Raw genomic sequence first — 18,526 nt, forward strand, 5'->3', positions numbered from 1 at the left:
GACCTTATTTTACAAACCCAACACACCATTCATTCATCCATTGTGGGGAGGGGAGTTGTGGGGAGGGGAGTGCTTTTATAACAAATAAATTGTTTGCTTCTAAATTTGTGGTGAAATAATAAATAATTCCATTAAAAATTACAAGAAAAAAAATATGACATCAAGTTTCCATAAAAAGTTCTTGTTCCTGTATGGTATATTGAAATGTTTGATTTAGAATAGAGTCCCAAATTTGCTTGTCCCAAGACCTACTGCTTATGGTATCTGAAAGCAAACTTATTACAAAAACTTGACCAAGAAATGAGATCAAGGTCAGTCAGGTGAATCCTGTCTGAGGGACATGCATACCTGGTAATGATTATATATACCAAGTATAGCTGTCCAAAATTTTTTTGCGGTCGGTCGTATAAAAACAGCTGTTTGCATTTACAGGTTAATGATGTTTGAACTGATTTTGACACTTGTCAGAAATTGCTGATATAAATTTTATGAAAATTTGGCATCAATTGTAAGAGAGAGCTTTTACAAACTAGAGGCGCACCTTGGTCTGTGTGCATATTCAACAAAGGACACTCCCAAATATTGTAGACCAGTTGTAGAGGAGAATAAAATTTATGACAAAAATCTGTTTTGTCTATCTTATATTGCTGATCATTTAGTCTGTTTAGTTTCTCTCTATCTTCTTTAGTTTTTGCTCAAAACACAAAAGAGGGTAAACAAATCCTCATTTAAGGGCAATCACTCCTATAAAGAGTGACAGTCTACTAACTATATTGTCAAAAATTGACTTGTTAGATTTTGCCTTGCTGATCATTTTTGTGATTCAAAGTGTCTATCTATTATAATTTTTATCATATAAGACAAAACGCAAAAAAAAATGGTAATAAAATGCTGTGCTGGGCACAGCTTGATACGACCGCAGAGGTCGAACCCTGAACAGTTGGGTCAAATATGGACACAACATTCAAGCTTGATACAGCACTGAATTTGGATTGTGATTAAATATTTGACACAGCATAGGTTTCTGACACAGAATGAATGTGCTCTAAGAACTTAAAAAATTTTAATTTACCTATTCAAACCATATCATTATTATTTGCTTTTATATGTAAATCAGAAATAACCAATTTAAAATGGAAACTTTTAAAGAAAATAAAATGCTTCGCTGGGGCGCAGCTTGATACGACCGCAGAGGTCGAACCCTGAACAGTTGGGGCAAGTATGGACACAACATTCAAGCTTGATACAGCTCTGAATTTGGATTGTTATTAAATATTTGACACAGCATAGGTTTCTGACACAGAAAGAATGTGGTCTAAGAACTTGAATTTTTTTAATTTACCTATTATGGTCCAATGTCCAAAATCAAAATACATGGTTAGATTCAGCATATCAAAGAACCCCATATATTCAATTTTTGTTAAAATCAAACAAAGTTTAATTTTGGAACCCAACTTGGACAAACTTGAAAACTGGGCCCATAATCAAAAATCTAAACACATGTTTAGATTCAGCATATCAAAGAACCCCAAGAATTCAATTTTTGCTAAAATCAAACTAAGTTTAATTTTGGACCCTTTGGACCTTAATGTAGACCAATTTAAAAAACGGGACTTAAAATTAAAAATCTAAATACACGGTTAGATTTGGAATATCAAAGAACCCCAATAATTCAATTTTTGATGAAATCAAACAAAGTTTAATTTTGGACCCTTTTGACCTCAATATGAACCAATTTGATAGCGGGGCCCACAAATAAAAAATCTAAATTCATGGTTAGATTCAGCATATCAAAGAACCCCATATATTCAATTTTTGTTGAAATCAAAAAAAGTTTAATTTTGGACCCCAACTTGGACCAACTTGAAAACTGGGCCCATAATCAAAAATCTAAACACATGTTTAGATTCAGCATATCAAAGAACCCCAAGAATTCAATTTTTGTTAAAATCAAACTAAGTTTAATTTTGGACCCTTTGGACCTCAATGAAGACCAATTTAAAAAACGGGACCCAAATTAAAAATCTAAAAACACGGTTAGATTTGGCATATCAAAGAACCCCAATAATTCAATTTTCGATGAAATCAAACAAAGTTTAATTTTGGACCCTTTTGACCTCAATATGAACCAATTTGATAGCGGGGCCTACAAATAAAATATCTAAATACATGGCTAGATTCAGCATATAAAAGAACCTCATATATTCAATTTTTGTTGAAATCAAACAAAGTTTAATTTTGGACCCCAATTTGGACCAACTTGAAAACTGGGCCCATAATCAAAAATCTAAATACATGTTTAGATTCAGCATATCAAAGAACCCCATATATTCAATTTTTGTTGAAATCAAACAAAGTTTAAATACTGGACCCTATCTTGGACCAACTTGAAAACTGGGCCCATAATCAAAAATCTAAACACATGTTTAGATTCAGCAAATCAAAGAACCCCAAGAATTCAATTTTTGTTAAAATCAAACTAAGTTTAATTTTGGACCCTTTGGACCTCAATGTAGACCAATTTAAAAAACAGGACCCAAAATTAAAAACCTAAATACACGGTTAGATTTGGAATATCAAAGAACCCCAATAATTCAATTTTAGATGAAATCAAACAAAGTTTAATTTTGGACCCTTTTGACCTCAATATGAACCAATTAGATAACGGGGTCCACAAATAAAAAATCTAAATACATGGTTAGATTCAGCATATCAAAGAACCCCATATATTCAATTTTTGTTGAAATCAAACAAAGTTTAATTTTGGACCCCAATTTGGACCAACTTGAAAACTGGGCCAAAAATCAAAAATCTACATACATGTTTAGATTCAGCATATCAAAGAACCTCATATATTCAATTTTTGCTAAAATCAAACAAAGTTTAATTTTGGACCCTTTGGACATTAATGTAGACCAATTTGAAAACTGGACCCAAAATTAAAAATCTAAATACACTGTTAGATTCGGCATAACAAATAAATAAATGTGATCAAAGATTTTACAAATCTAATGCGCCATACTGTGCAATTAAAGATTACTTCTTGAAATTTTTCAATATTTGAAATTTGAAAAAAAAAAAATATTTGAAGAATAATTCTTTCTAATTTCTGAAATCTGAAATGAGAAAAAATTGGCCCCCCACAATTTCTTTTTATCCCCCCCCCCTTTTTCCCCCCAAAAAATTCTTTCCCTCAAGATATGGTCATAATCTCAATTCAAATTTCCAATGGAGTTGGCAACCATAATTACCCATTTAAATTTACCATAGTGCTAACTTAATCTATTTTATAATAGAATTAATAAAAATATAGTGTCAAATCTTTCATATGGATTTTTTTGTAAAAAAAAAAGATGAAAACATTTGCAGATATTTTTACTGGTCTTCCTTTATAAATATGCATTTCTTTAAACATAATTTAAAAGCAGTGTAAGGGAAGTAACCAAAACGTTGTATTTGGATTACCTCCCTTACACTGTTTTAGATTATCTTTATTGTTCATTAACCATTACTTTATACATAATTTAAAAGCAGTGTAAGGGAGATAATTTCAATGATGTATTTGATTTATCTCCCTTACACTGCTTTAAATTATGTTTTGTACTAAAGTATTTGTCCATTAACCAGGACAACCTTGTTTTTCCCCCTTTTTTGCCCCTAATTCCTAAACGGTTTGAGCCATAACCCCCCAAAGCAAATCCTAACCATCCCTTTGTGGTATGGAAACTTGTAGTATAATTTCAGAGAGATCCATACACCGTTCCACAGTTATTGTCTGGAAACTAGAAAATGCTCATTTTTGGCCCCTTTTTGGCCCCTAATTCCTTAACTGTTGGTACCATAACCCCCAAAATCAATCCCAACCTTCCTTTTGTGGTATTTAACCTTATGGTAAAATTTCAAAAAGATCCATTCACTTAAACTAAAGTTAGAGTGCGAAAACCAATATGTATTCGGACGACGACGCCGGACGACGACGACGACGACGACGCCAACGTCATACCATTATACGACCACAAAATTTTTTTGCGGTCGTATAAAAATGGAAAAAAAATCCCCCCTCAAATTTTTTGAACCCCCTTATGATTCATCACCCCCAAACTCAATCCCAGCCTTCCCTTTGTGGTATGGTACCTTGCAGTACAATTTCAGAGAGATCCATACACTTGAACACAAGTTATTGTCTGGAAACTAGAAAAATGCTTGTTTTTTTGCCCCTTTTTGGCCCCTAATTCCTAAAATTATGAGGCAATTACCCCCAAGATCAATCCCTGAGCCTTCCCTTTGTGGTATGGTACCTTGCAGTACAATGTCAGAGAGATCAATACACTTGAACACAAGTAATTGTCTGGAAACTAGAAAAATGCTTATTTTTGGCAACTTATTCCTAAACGTTTTGAGCAATTACCCCCAAACTCAATTTCAGCTTTCCCTTTGTGATATGGAACCTTGTAGTACAATTTCAGAAAGATCCATACACTAACACACAAGTTATTGTCATGAAACTAGAAAAATGCCCCTTTTTTGGCCCCTAATTCCTAAAATTTGGAGGCAATTACCCCCAAAATCAATCCCAGCATTCCCTTTGTGATATGGAACCTTGTGGTACAATGTCAGAGAGATCCATACACTAACACACAAGTTATGTCTGGAAGTTACAATAATGCTTATTTTTGGCCCCTAATTCCTTAACTGTTGGTACCATACCCCCCAAAATCAATCCCAACCTTCCTTTTGTGGTATTGAACATTATGGTAAAATTTCATAGAGATCCATTCACTTAAACTAAAGTTAGAGTGTGAAAACCAATGTGTCTTTGGACGACGATAACGACGACGACGCCAACGTCATACCAATATACGACCACAAAATTTTTTTGCGGTCGTATAAAAAATAGAAAAATTTATATAAGAAGTCGTCTGACAGTTTTGACATATAAAGACAATTGGTAGAGCTCAACATTCTGAACATTTCTGCTTATTTACATTTTTTCTATTTATAACTGTTTTCAAAATAATAGACAATAAAATGCTCCGCAGGGCGCAGCTTGATACGACCGCAGAGGTCGAACCCTGAACAGTTGGGGAAAGTATGGACACAACATCCAAGCTTGATACAGCTCTGAATTTGGATTGTGATTAAATATTTGACACAGCATAGGTTTCTGACACAGAATGAATGTGGTCTGAGAACTTAAAAATTTTAAATTGGACATTCACCCATTATGGTCAAATATCCAAAATCTAAATACATGGTTAGATTCAGCATATCAAAGAACCCCAAGAATTCAATTTTTGATGAAATCAAACAAAGTTTAATTTTGGACACTTTTGACCTCAATGTGGACAAAGTTGATAACGGGGCCCAAAAATCAAAAATCCAAATACATGGTTAGATTCAGCATATCAAAGAACCCCATATATTCAATTTTTTTTTAAATCAAACAAAGTTTAATTTTGGACCCCGATTTGGACCAACTTGAAAACTGGGCCCATAATCAAAAATCTAAATACATGTTTAGATTCAGCATATCAAAGAACCCTAAAAATTCAATTTTTGTTAAAATCAAACTAACTTTAATTTTGGACCCTTTGGACCTTAATGTAGACCAATTTGAAAACGGAAGCAAAAATTAAGAATCTAAATACACGATAAGATTCGGCATATCAAAGAACCCCAATAATTCAGTTTTTGATGAAATCAAACAAAGTTAAATTTTGGACCCTTTGGACCTCAATGTGGACCAATTTAAAAACAGGGCCCAAAATCCAAAAACTCAATACACGGTTAGATTCAGCATATTAAAGAACCCCAAGATTTCAAGAATAAAACCCCATTGAAATTGATCAAGAAATAAGCAATTTATACGAAGTATCTTCTTTTGCACAATACTGTGCAATTGAATATTTCTTGCTATTGTGCAATACTGTACAATTGACAATTTCTTGCTATTGCGCAATATTGTGCTATTGGATATTTCTTGCTATTGCGCAATACTGTGCAATTGAAGATTTCTTGCTATTGAGCAATACTGTGCAATTGAAGATTTCTTGCTATTGTGCAATACTCTGCAATTGAAAATTTCTTGCTATTGCACAATACTTATTATATAATAATTTACACATCCTGTTTGGTGTGTATCTCCTACCATATCATTATTATTTGCTTTTAAATATAAATCAGAAATAACCAACTTAAAATGCAAAATTTTAAAAGAAAAAAAAAATGAAAAAAAGAAAAAAAAAAAAAAAAAAAATCCCCCCCCAAATTTTTTGAACCCCCTTATGATTCATCACCCCCAAACTCAATCCCAGCCTTCCCTTTGTGGTATGGTACCTTGCAGTACAATTTCAGAGAGATCCATACACTTGAACACAAGTTATTGTCTGGAAACTAGAAAAATGCTTATTTTTTGCCCCTTTTTGGCCCCCAATTCCTAAACGTTTCAGGCAATTACCCCCAAACTCAATTCCAGCTTTCCCTTTGTGATATGGAACCTTGTAGTACAATTTCAGAAATGTCCAAACACTTACACACAAGTTATTGTCATGAAACTAGAAAAATGCTTGTTTTTTGCCCCTTTTTTGGCCCCTAATTCCTACAATTTTGAGGCAATTACCCCCAAAATCAATTACAGCCTTCCCTTTGTGATATGGAACCTTACACTTACACACAAGTTATTGTCTGGAAGTTACAAAAATGCTTATTTTTGGCCCCTAATTCCTTAACTGTTGGTACCATAACCCCCAAAATCAATCCCAACCTTCCTTATGTGGTATTGAACCTTATGGTAAAATTTTATGGAGATCCATTAACTTAAACTAAAGTTAGAGTGCGAAAACCAATGTGTCTTCGGACGACGACGACACCAACGTCATACCAATATACGACCAAAAATTTTTTAATTTTTGAGGTCGTATAAAAATTGCAAAACTTTACCACTATGTTCTATTTGTAGCCATGTCAGCCATGTTGGATGGCAGGTTGGGTCATCAACACATTTTTTAAACTAGATACCCCAATGATGATTGTGGCCAAGTTTGGTTAAATTTGGTCCAGTAGTTTAAGAGAAGATTTTTGTAAAAGTTAACAGACAACGAATGCCAAGTGATGAGAAAAGCTCACTTGGCCCTTTGGGCCAGGTGAGCTAAAAAGGATGGACAGACTCACAGAAGCCTGTTATTTCTTTTGCAAAGTACAGGGTTTCAGGTGAGCTAAAATAAGTTGATTACCAGTGCCTCTGCTATGTCTGGCTTAAGTAACCCTTTCATTTAGCAACTGGTACTGTGGAAGAACAAAACTTCTTACACTGATTTGCCCCCATTTCATTTAAACTTACCGGTTTGAATTCTTAAAGCAGTGTTTTCTGCTAGTAAATCATTTTTCTTCTGTTTAGAGCCAACTTTCTTCATGGCAGATGTTTTCTTTTTAATTGTATAATTTGTTAATTATTGTTTTTTTGGATTGTTTTGTTATGTTTCAAGCCGCTCTTTTTTTTTTATTGAAATGCACTTTAAAATGTAAAAGATATTTCTTTTTGTAAATTTGTCATGAGAAGAACTTAATTTATAGTATGGCTTACAAGATTCTAAGATTTAAAAATATATACTGCATATAAGCATATACCAATAGGGTTGAAAACTGCCATAAAAGGGTAGTTTACTTATTAATCAGAGTAACTGTGAAACTGACTTAAGCATGAAAACTTCAACACTGATTAATACACCATGTAAATGAGATCCAGCCTGGAGACCTTATAATGATGCTGTAGATAAAATAAAGTTTACATATTACTCAAAGTGACTAGGAGGATAGTTCTCTCATTGGCAATCATACCATATCTCCTTTATTATATCCAGCACAAAAACTGAAACACATAAAGTTGCCACTACGAGTCCTTATGTCAAAGGAAGTTACATCTTGCAATGACCAAATAAAGTTGACTTATTCCATAGAAACTGATATAATCACTCAAAATCTAACACTGCCTTCCAAGTTACTTAACCAAAATAATAATTGAAATATGACAGCCAGAAATGTTAGCCCCTGAGCAATCTATTTAAAATTTATGAATTGTCTAGCTCATTTAACCATTGGAAATGTTTAGCTTTATACAATTATACCACTGTTGTCACCACCTGATTAGCATAAAAATGTCTGGCATTCTATAACAATTGTCTTGGGTAAAACAAAGTCTACACCAAAATCAGATTAATAATATAACTTATATTGATCTTAGAGTGCACACCCTGAAAATGTCTCGCCTGATTTACTTATCATGATTGAATTTATGTTGAAAGTGTGTAATATGAAGGTTTCACTATAAGTATCACATAAAATTAACATTATCAATGATCAATGTAAATGAGGTCAAGGTCAGATGAACCTAGCTGGACAGACATAAACACCTTACAATCATACAATACAATAAATATAGTTTGCCTATCATTTAAAACATCTGGGAAACCAACCCAATTACAATAAACTGCTTCGCTGAGCGCAGCTGGATACGCCCGCAGAGGTCCAACTCTGAACAGTTGGGGCAAAAATGGACACAATATTCAAGCTTGATACAGGTCTGAATTTGGATTGTAACTAAATATTTGATATATTACAGGCTTCTGAATAAATGTAGTCAAAGAACTTGAAATTGGTTATATCAAAGATTTTGCTGTTGTGCAATACACTGTGCTGTTACGCAATACTTAGTAAATCTGTTGTCAGACTATAAACAAATAAAATCTTATAACTCGGAAACATAAAATCGAAAATTTATAAAAATCAAAAGGGAGCTTACAAAAATAGATATAAACAATTTACCAAAGTTTCATAAAAAATGTTGAAAGCATTTTTGAGTTAATGTCCGAAAACTGGAAAATCCCCCTTTTTGTAATGAATAAAACCCCATAAATCCGAAACGTATATTCTGAAATTTATAAAAATCAAAAGGGAGTTCATGTCGATAGAAATAAACAATTCACAAAAGTTTCATGCAAATTGGTGAAATTGTTTTTGAGTTATTGTCTGAAAACTGGAAAATCCCCCCCTTTTTTAATGAATAAAACCCCAAAACTCGGAAACGGTAAATCCAAAATTTATAGAAAATGAAAGGGAGCTCATGTCAATAGATATGAACAATTCACCAAAGTTTCATGCATATTGGTTAAAGCGTTTTTGAATTAATGTCCGACATGTTGACGACGGACGGACAGACGGACAAGGGTATACCATAATACGTCCCGTAAACGGGCGTATAAAAATTGAACATTGACCAATGAACCATAAAAATGAGATCAAGGTCAGATGAATCATACCAGACAACATGCACACCAAGCAATCATTCCATATACCAAATATAGTTGACGAATTGCTTATAAAATCTGATAAAGGACAAAACTAGTAAAAACTTAACATTGACCAATAAACCATGAAAATTAGGTCAAGGTCAGATGAAACTTGCCAGACGAACATGTACACTTTACAATCAATCCCTATACCAAATATAGTTGACCTATTGCTTTCAGTATCTGAACTATGGACTTCATCACGAAAACTTCACCTTGATAAGGGATCCATGAAATGAGGTCAAGTCAAGTGAAATCAGAACACCAGAGGTCTAGTTTGGGGGCCCTGGCCCCCCTTTACAAAATCCTGGATCTGCATCTGATCACTGTCTGATGGACATGAAGCTCCTTGCAAGGAACCCATGTACCAAATATAGTTACCTTATTACATACAAGTGAGTATTCCACATGACAAAAAGTTCTTTTTTCAAGCAATTGCTGAACCATGAAAATGAGGTCATGGACAATGAACATATGAGCGGCAGAAACTTCTTAACATAAGGCATCTGCATACAAGGTATATACAAATATTTGACAAAAACAAGTTAACTGAAATAAAATTTGTTGCAATCATTAGCTAATCACTATGAATGATTGAAAATGGAGTAAAGTGAAAGATATAATTTTTATCAGATTGAGTAATAGTGACAGCTATAGTATAAAGCAGAATTTCAACCTACAGTATAGCTAGACCATTTTCATAGTCATGTGTGTTTCAATTCACACAGTATTTTGACCTAATGATGTCTTTTGGTTGGTTTTTTTGCTGTATACGTGTCCTGTCAATGGTCTTTTTGTAGTGTAATGGCTTAATCATGTAGGATACACTTCAGAATTTAATCTGAATTTTATGAATGGAAACCTCAAATTGACATTTTCCAATGTTTTACATAAATCATATTTCTCTTTTTTTTTGTGTGTGTAATAAATATGCCTCAAGCTACATTTGTACTTCAATCAAGATAATTCTGTCTTTGCGAGCTGAAACCCATAAAAACTTCAGATTATATTGGCTATACTTGGAATCCAATTAAAGCTTCCTTAAAATTACTAATGCTTGATGCTATCAATTTGTGGATTTACATTTGTAGTGGAAAATTTCACACATTTTGCTTCATACAAGAACAAATGTAACATAAACTATGACTTGTAGCTAAAAAGTAATTTTCATATTGAGTTAACAATATACATGTTCAATCCATGTGTTCCAAATAGTGGGTGCATTGTGTACCTATAAATATATTCAGCCTTGTGTGAAATTTTCCCATTTAGCTGGAAGTTAAAACACAATTAAAAACAACCATTTGAATATGTCATTGGCAATGTTTATTTATGCAAGAAACATTACCTTCTTTTTCAAGTCTATGAATAAATTAATAAAATTGTAAATAAATATCTACATTGATTATTTGTTATCATGCAATTTGAAATGTATACATGTGAAAAAAAATGTATGTGTTAACATCATATTTAAAAAAAAATATTATGTTCAACGCTGAAATAAAGATTTCAATTAAACACATCCTCTCATCCCATTCTTTCTAATACCTGTGAACCCAGGCTCCAAGGAGGATGTATTACTTATAATACATCTGTAATGCAAACATGCAACAAAAAGATCATGTACTTTACATGCAGTTGTAACTATTTAAGATCAAAAATACAATTAGTTCCTTTTGGGAGCTCCTTTGAAATAGCTGTCGCACTTGCATTTCCCTTAAAAAAAAACATGTACAAAACAATCTTGTAACAACTATTGATGTGTGACTTACAACTATTTGAGCTCAAAAATTCTGAAACGAAAACCAAGAGGCTCCAAAGACACCGTTTTGCTCAACTGATATGACTTATGTTCCTCTAGGCTCTAAAAACAAATTATTGACCAAACATAATTCTGAAAATTTTACCTATCAAAGTAGAAAAAATATGTTGTACAATATTTTGTTATCCTGGTTGAAAGTAATGATAAGAGATTCAGGTATTTGCAGTTGCTGCTTCTAGAAAAGTAATACCTTTCAGCTTTCAGGCAGAAACCCAGTTGAAATTAAACAAAAGAAATGGAACTCTTTGTTAGAGAAGGTAAAAAGGCCAAGTTGGTAAATTTATATTGTTTACATCTGTTTCTATGTGCTTTAAAAGTTTAATGGATGTGCCTAATTTAGGATTTTATGCGTCTTATGCAAGTGTTTTTACTTAAATTATGGTATGGAGCTTCGAGATATTTGTAAACTTTTAAATTATAGACAAATTTTCACAGAACAGTTGAATTTGGTAGGTGCAAATACATATGGATCTTTTTTGTGCACAAGCATAAATTCCGCCGAAAAAAATCCAAAGAAAGATAATAGATTGATCTTTTTAGAGCATTAATTTGCATCTCTGCCCCAGGCAACAGTTTTTTGGGAAAAAATCCCCAAAACAGGCAATAATTTCATGGAAAAGAGAAAGTCGAGTACACCTTTTCATGTTCAGGCGTGTTTGAGTTGACAATTCTGTCCTGAAAACGTATGAAAGAAAAATATTTGATACATCTTCTTGCTTCAGATTCTACCATTTTTAATATATTTACGCTCTAGGTTGATATAATAACATAAAAAATTTACAGTACTAAAAAATGAAATATATCGGTCAAGTGAAATACCTTTCTAATGAGTCATAACAACAGAGTAGGTGTGTTCGAATAACAATTTTTTACTAAAAGTACTTGACTACAGACTTTTCAAGTGGATCTTAAAAAATGCATAACTTCAAAAAGACTCCATTTTTTTGTGTGTGTTATCTAGGGTAATTAGTCTTTAACCTTTGAATATTTTAAGCCTGCCCTTCCAAGAAATATTTAATTAGTATTTTTTAAAATATTTTTGCACTTTCGAAAATTCCCCCTGACAACCGATCAGACTTTAGTGTTAAGTTGACCAAATGCATAAAAGTACATTTAATGATGCCTAATATCTAGTAGATACATTTGTCTTTTAAAATACAACAGGCATAAAAGGATCGTTATGATACTATGTGGATATTTATCGGTTTTTACTGAAGAGCTAAATTGACAGCTCGTCATCACTTCAATGGCTTCCGTTTTTTAAAGTTAGGTGGCATAATGGGGAGATAATTTTGACGAAGTAGAATCCTGACTGTTTGGTAGATGACTGAACACAATTTTAGAACTAAACACTCTTGGGATTGGTGTGTCAAAAGTTTGGTTCCAATTGGTCCAAAGGCTTTTTTTAAAGACCTTATAAAATAGTCACCAGCATGTGTTATTTCTACAAGATATTGTCTTAAGAAATAGAACTATAAATGTATTGTAGGGGAGGCATATTGCCTATTATAAAAGTCCATGAAAACAACTATATAGGTTGCACTTTGTAAATACAGCTGTTTCACAAACCACGCCTCTTTTGGGGAGATATATAATATTCATAGATATTTTGTTTTGTTTACCCACTGGTTCCTGGATATGATCTCTTTGTTTCATCTCGTAGAGACATGACTTGGGAATGTTACAAGTATAAATACATATGGATAGTGGCTAAACTGAATTCTGAGGAAGACCCAAAGTGAAGGGAGGGGCAATACAGAATTTTAGTATAAGTTTAAACTCTTAGAAGTTTGAGGCATATAAATGTCGAAAATATGCAGCACCTCCCTATATTTTGAACTCTGAAAAAAATAGTAGTGCAAATGAACTTTCCATTCTAGAATATAATTTTTTATGAAACTTCATAGTAAAAGTGGCACAGTTTTAGCCATAAAAGGAGTTTCTAAGGGAAATTGCACTGTTTATATTTACAGAAGTGCAACCTATAGGGTTCTAAGTCCATTATATCTCATATTATATAGATCTGTAGAAAATTTCAGCAGATGGTTGATCACCTCTCTCATTCAATCACATTCACAAGTAAATAAGTCAACAACATATAAAACAAGAACTATAAAGACTTTGTAAATGATTTATATTCAACAGTAACAATGTAAAGTTACTTAACAGACCTTGTACCCTCAGTAACAATGATATCACATGACCATAATGATTGCAAAAAGTCAAAAGCACCTCATATAAATTTCAGTACCAGTACATGTATTATAAAACATCATGTTCAAAAAGGTAATATGATTTAAAATAAAATAAAAATATGGATAAATTTCAGCACCTTAAGGTCATGTGACTTCAAAAATATAAACAAAATTTAAATAACCTCTTGTTCTATGTAAATCCTCCAATATTTTCCAGAAGTCGGAAACTGTTCTACAAGCTGTTCATAAACTGGTCTTGCATTCTCTATTGGTTTCATCTAAAACACAAAGAATTGAAAGAAATGTGGACAGTTTTCACAAGTAAAAAAAAAACAAACATACAAATGTATAGTCTTAATTTTCTGATTGGAGGTAATGTTGTCTAGATATTGAAAGGAAACGCTGACTATGTAGTATGCAAGTATTACAACAAAAGTTTCAAGTAGTCAGTGCATGTATATCTTTTAAATGGTAGATTTTATTAAGATAATCATGAAAATATTTATTATAAAAATAAGAGGATGTGGTATGATTGCCAATGAGACAACTCTCCACCAGAGACCAATTCATTGAATTGACCAAATTAGTTCTACTGAAATAAACATGGTTAATTCCAGCTTCCAAATATTAATTATAATTGTAGGTACCTGAGAGTCTCTTATTAACACACTCCATGCTTCTGTATCGTAAGATTGTGTACGAATTCTCTTTTCTGCTTTCTTCAATTTGTCAGGAACATATCCCACTTGCTGAAAAGTTTTCAATAAAATATTTTATTTAATCATTTAACTGCTGTATTTTTGTATAACAATTAAAAAGATTAAATGGGTTCCATGATCATCTTGTACATACAAATTTACGTACAATGTATTATGAATAGCAGAAAAAAACTTGAATTTTTAAGGCTTGCAAATGTAGAAAGCACAATAATGCACAAATAAACAGGAATTAAGGTAATTTGACAATATTACTTTCAATATCAGCTGAATAAGAGTTTAGTTAAACATTATCGCTAAAAGGAGGCTCCTAAGAGCCTAAATCACTCGCTTGACAAAAAGTGATAGTAAAAAATTACCATTCAAGGACAATAACTCATATTATATATAGTTTTCAATTTCTACCCAACTCAGAAGTTAGTAAAACATTTTCTTTAGAGGATTTCTTTCATGCTGGCATTTTTGCTGATCATTATTATATTTCATTTCTGTACTCTTAAATTGTTTAGGTAATTTTTCTCTATTCTTTATTTTTTTTCCACTTTTCTGTAGATTTTGGCCCATTATTCTCTATTCTGTGAACTACAGATAAGAGATGATACATACAGTCAGGGGTACTACTTGTACAAGTAATTTTTATTTACCTGAAGAAGTAAATATTAATATACTTATATAAGTAAATTTGTAGGATACTTATACAGGCGTATTTTATTTACTTGTATAGGTAAATTATTTTTTGGCTCAGTTATGTCCCTTAGACATTCAGATTTTTTTACTTATACAAGTAAAAAATTCATCCCATCTTCTTTTCTTGAATTTCTTAGGACTTCTTTGCTCTAATAGAATTTTTAATTGTCTGTCCATTGCAGATGTCTTTACTACTCATTTAAGTGTAATTTCATGAACAATGAAAATCTCATTTGTCTGTTATCTTCAGAACACTGCTCATTTACAAGCCCCCAAGAGGCAATTTTTGAAGGCCTTGCGCAAATACTTTAGATCTTTGCACAATTAGTTTCTTTGTTGAATTAATGAGATGAAACATTGAACTCTAATAAAAATTATGAGCTAACCTGAGAAAAAAAGGCATGTTTTTACATCTCAAAACTTGAGAATTTTCAGGATTGTAAAAAAAAATTACTTATACAAGTAAATTTTTTAGAAAATTAAGGGGAAATTATTCAAACATTATAATTTACTTATACAAGTATATTATTATTCACTTCTTCAAGTAAATAAAGATTACTTGTACAAGTAGTACCCCTGACTGACATACATGTACTTTCTAAATAGTAAATACAATATGCATGTAATTCATATATTTTTTTCAAATCTCGTCTCGTATCTGTGCTGTAAACCACCATCCAGACCCTCATATGTGAAAATTGCCTAAAATATGATGGTTAGGGTAACTCTGGAACAAGTTACAACACAACCAAGGAGGTTTCTTTGACCAATTCTAATAAATCATACAACTTCCAAGATGCTTGATCAAAGCATTCTCTACTTTTTGTAGGATATATGAATGGACAGACAGACAAACAGAGGTAAACCATAGTATCCTAGGCTTATCAAAACTTTATCCACACATTTTATTTTTTCAACACTTATTTTCTTATGTTAATCTGTTAATTCACAAAGCAGCAATTGAAAAACATAAACTTTAAGGTATCCTGGTGTTTTTTTTGTAGGGTGGGGATGTCATATGAAAATTATATGATTTGTGGAAGGGGGCTTCAAAAGTGCTTTAACAGACTGCTTAAAAATACAAATTATTTCCCTTCGACCACAATTTTGACTTATTACAAAATAGACATGTGGAATGGTGCATTTTCTGCTTTTTCCAAACAAACTGAAAGGTTGTCATTAACTGAATGATGCCGTTTACATTTAAAATATGCAAATATTAAGCATTGGCCATTGATTTAAAAATATGACTAGTTGAAATACAAAGATAATCTGCTTGTAATTAGCTCTTTCCCATCTTCTTCTGAAATACAGCAGGAATTTCTGCCACCGCATAAGCATATCTAAGTTTCATCTTTAGTCAAACCCTTCCAAACTCCCATTTTTAAATGCAGAATCCTTCGATTCGTATCTCGCTTCACATCTAGCGTGGGTAAGTAACAAAACAAAATGTCGCGTTGCATTGACGTTCTTACCTCCGGTGGCATTGCTGCCATGATTCAAATAAATAACTACAACACGTAAATAACAAGAAAACTTCTACGGTATCATGTTAATTATTTATTTGTGGTAGACATCGCGAGTTCCCATGCATATTCAGTTTTTCCTATGGTGCTTGGCTAACCGGTCGACATGCTGCTCGTCATCAGATGGTATGTAAGCTGCAATATGATTGGCTATGAAAACTTTTAGGAAATACATAGAACACACGACATCATTTCGATCTCATACCCGTGAATAAATGACAGGGCGAGCGAAGAGCCATAATTTACACTGTGAGTTTCAAAATTTATCTAATTTTATTTACCCCCCCCCCCCAAAAAAATAAATAAAAACAACTAGAACATAAAAAATCTGAACGATCACCAGAATAAAATTTGCTCTATATCAAGTTGATATATGTCATAAACCATAAAGCACGCGTTTGAGATTCACTGGTACCCCTGATAACGTCACAGTACCCAAATTGCACCTATTCAACAAAAATCGCTGCGGAAATCTTACAAATTTTCTTTGAGACTAAATAATTTGTATTTTTATGATTTGACATTATATATATATACACGTCTATCAACAAAGGTAAGTATATTTAAATATACACAAAACGTTCACAGTATATATCAACAGATGAAGCATTCACTGGAAAAAGTAAATCTTCGAAAACGTCGCCATGCGACGTTCACAAAAAGTCATCTTTTAAAAATGAGCAAATTAAATATGTTACAAGCATCCATTTCTTAAAAAATGAAAAGTAAGCATGGACTAGTGTCAAATTGTTCTATATTTGAAGAAATAAAACAAAACATCTGTTATTCGATTTTTAAGGATGTGAATTTGACATGTTTAAGCATGGATGCAATTTGGGTACTCCTCATTACAGAATCATGGACCATTTGGAGGTGGGTTCAAACCCATTTTTCTATGATTCATCATGGATTCAAATTTAAATTGGTGGAACCATATAGTAAATAATGACACATCTACAAAATAAAAACAGAATGGAAACTTTGTCTTGATCATAAATAAACGTAGGTGAAAAAACTGTCAAAATACGTGCAATTTGGGTACCGTCAAGTTACATCTTATAAACAAGATACCCTACGGATCATTCTGACCAAGTTTTGTGTAACTTGGGTTCGAAGGAGAAGTATGACACACTGCTTGTGAAAAGCATAAAAGTTTCATGTTAGTCGGTGCATCAAAAATATGTAAAATAAGCTCTATCAGAGATATATAATACATTGTTTTATATGTCTCTGGCTCTATAGAGCTTTTTATCGACAAAAAAATAAGACATAACAATACATGTTCATGCAAACATGTGATTTTTTAACAGTAAATTCGGTCCGGTAGTAAAATTTGTCCGCCAGACATTTTTTCCTAGGTAATCAAGTCCGTGACCATTATTTTACTAGGCAAGTAATATATGTCCCAGAATAAATTTTCCTAGGAAAATAAGTCCATAGCTAGTAAAATATGTCTGGCACTTATGTAGTAGAGAATTGATAAGAAGTAGTGGATTCGGAAACGATAATCAACGAGCGACGTCAGTCGCGGGTTGATTATCGATTCCGAATCCACTACTTCTTATCAATTCTCTTACTTAAACCATTGCTATGGATTCTTTGTACATTTCTTTTTTAGGATTAAGAACAGTATCCTCCCCCTACGATTATTTCAACATTTCTTTACTCGGAACCTAGTAAAACGTATCCCTTACGAATCACAAATTCTCAATCAATTTTTCACATAAAGTGATTAAATATTCACTATTCGAACTGATTTGTTTTCTTTCATGGATGGATTATTTCAAAGCTGAAAATAAAAAACTGTTCACAAATTAATTTTATGGTCTGAATTAAAAAAATACGAATTTCTAGAACAGAATATTAACCATATTTATTTTATTGAAGATACAAATAATAAGCATATATATCAAAAATATATTTAAAAATGATGCTATATTCATCACTATGTAATAATATATTCATCACTATGTAAAGATAATTGGAATTAAAAAGTTTTGAACTCACCCCTTAAAAGAAAATGTATAAATGTATAAGTTTGAGTAAAAACAGCTCATCAAAAATTGTATGACAATGGAATCGGACGATGAGGATATATTTATAACTCAGTCAAAGTTTTGTGATAATTCTACGAAAAGTGATGAGGATATAAGTGGAAATTTTCTTCTTATGTATGAGGATATATCATCTGCTTCTGAAAATGAAGCTACTCTTCCCAAAAAGCCGATTTATGAAG

The 18,526-nt window shown here is 32.3% G+C and overlaps 1 protein-coding gene across 1 annotated transcript in view; it reads right to left on the minus strand.

Annotated features, from left to right (window-relative positions):
• The window catches only part of LOC127725594 (cleavage stimulation factor subunit 3-like), a 65,024-nt gene extending 48,584 nt beyond the window's left edge, over positions 1–16,440 (minus strand). Inside the window, exons 1-3 of the mRNA XM_052232680.1 lie at positions 16,240–16,440; positions 14,009–14,110; positions 13,544–13,639 (exon numbers count right to left, since the gene is read on the minus strand). Of these exons, the coding sequence (XP_052088640.1) occupies positions 13,544–13,639; positions 14,009–14,110; positions 16,240–16,260 (219 nt within the window). The 5' untranslated portion in view covers positions 16,261–16,440. The remainder of the gene's footprint in view (positions 1–13,543; positions 13,640–14,008; positions 14,111–16,239) is intronic.
• Positions 16,441–18,526: the final 2,086 nt, after the last annotated feature.

Source organism: Mytilus californianus, unplaced genomic scaffold (genome assembly GCF_021869535.1).
Source record: "Mytilus californianus isolate M0D057914Y unplaced genomic scaffold, xbMytCali1.0.p SCAF_15, whole genome shotgun sequence".
NCBI classification, from domain to species: Eukaryota; Metazoa; Mollusca; class Bivalvia; order Mytilida; family Mytilidae; genus Mytilus; species Mytilus californianus.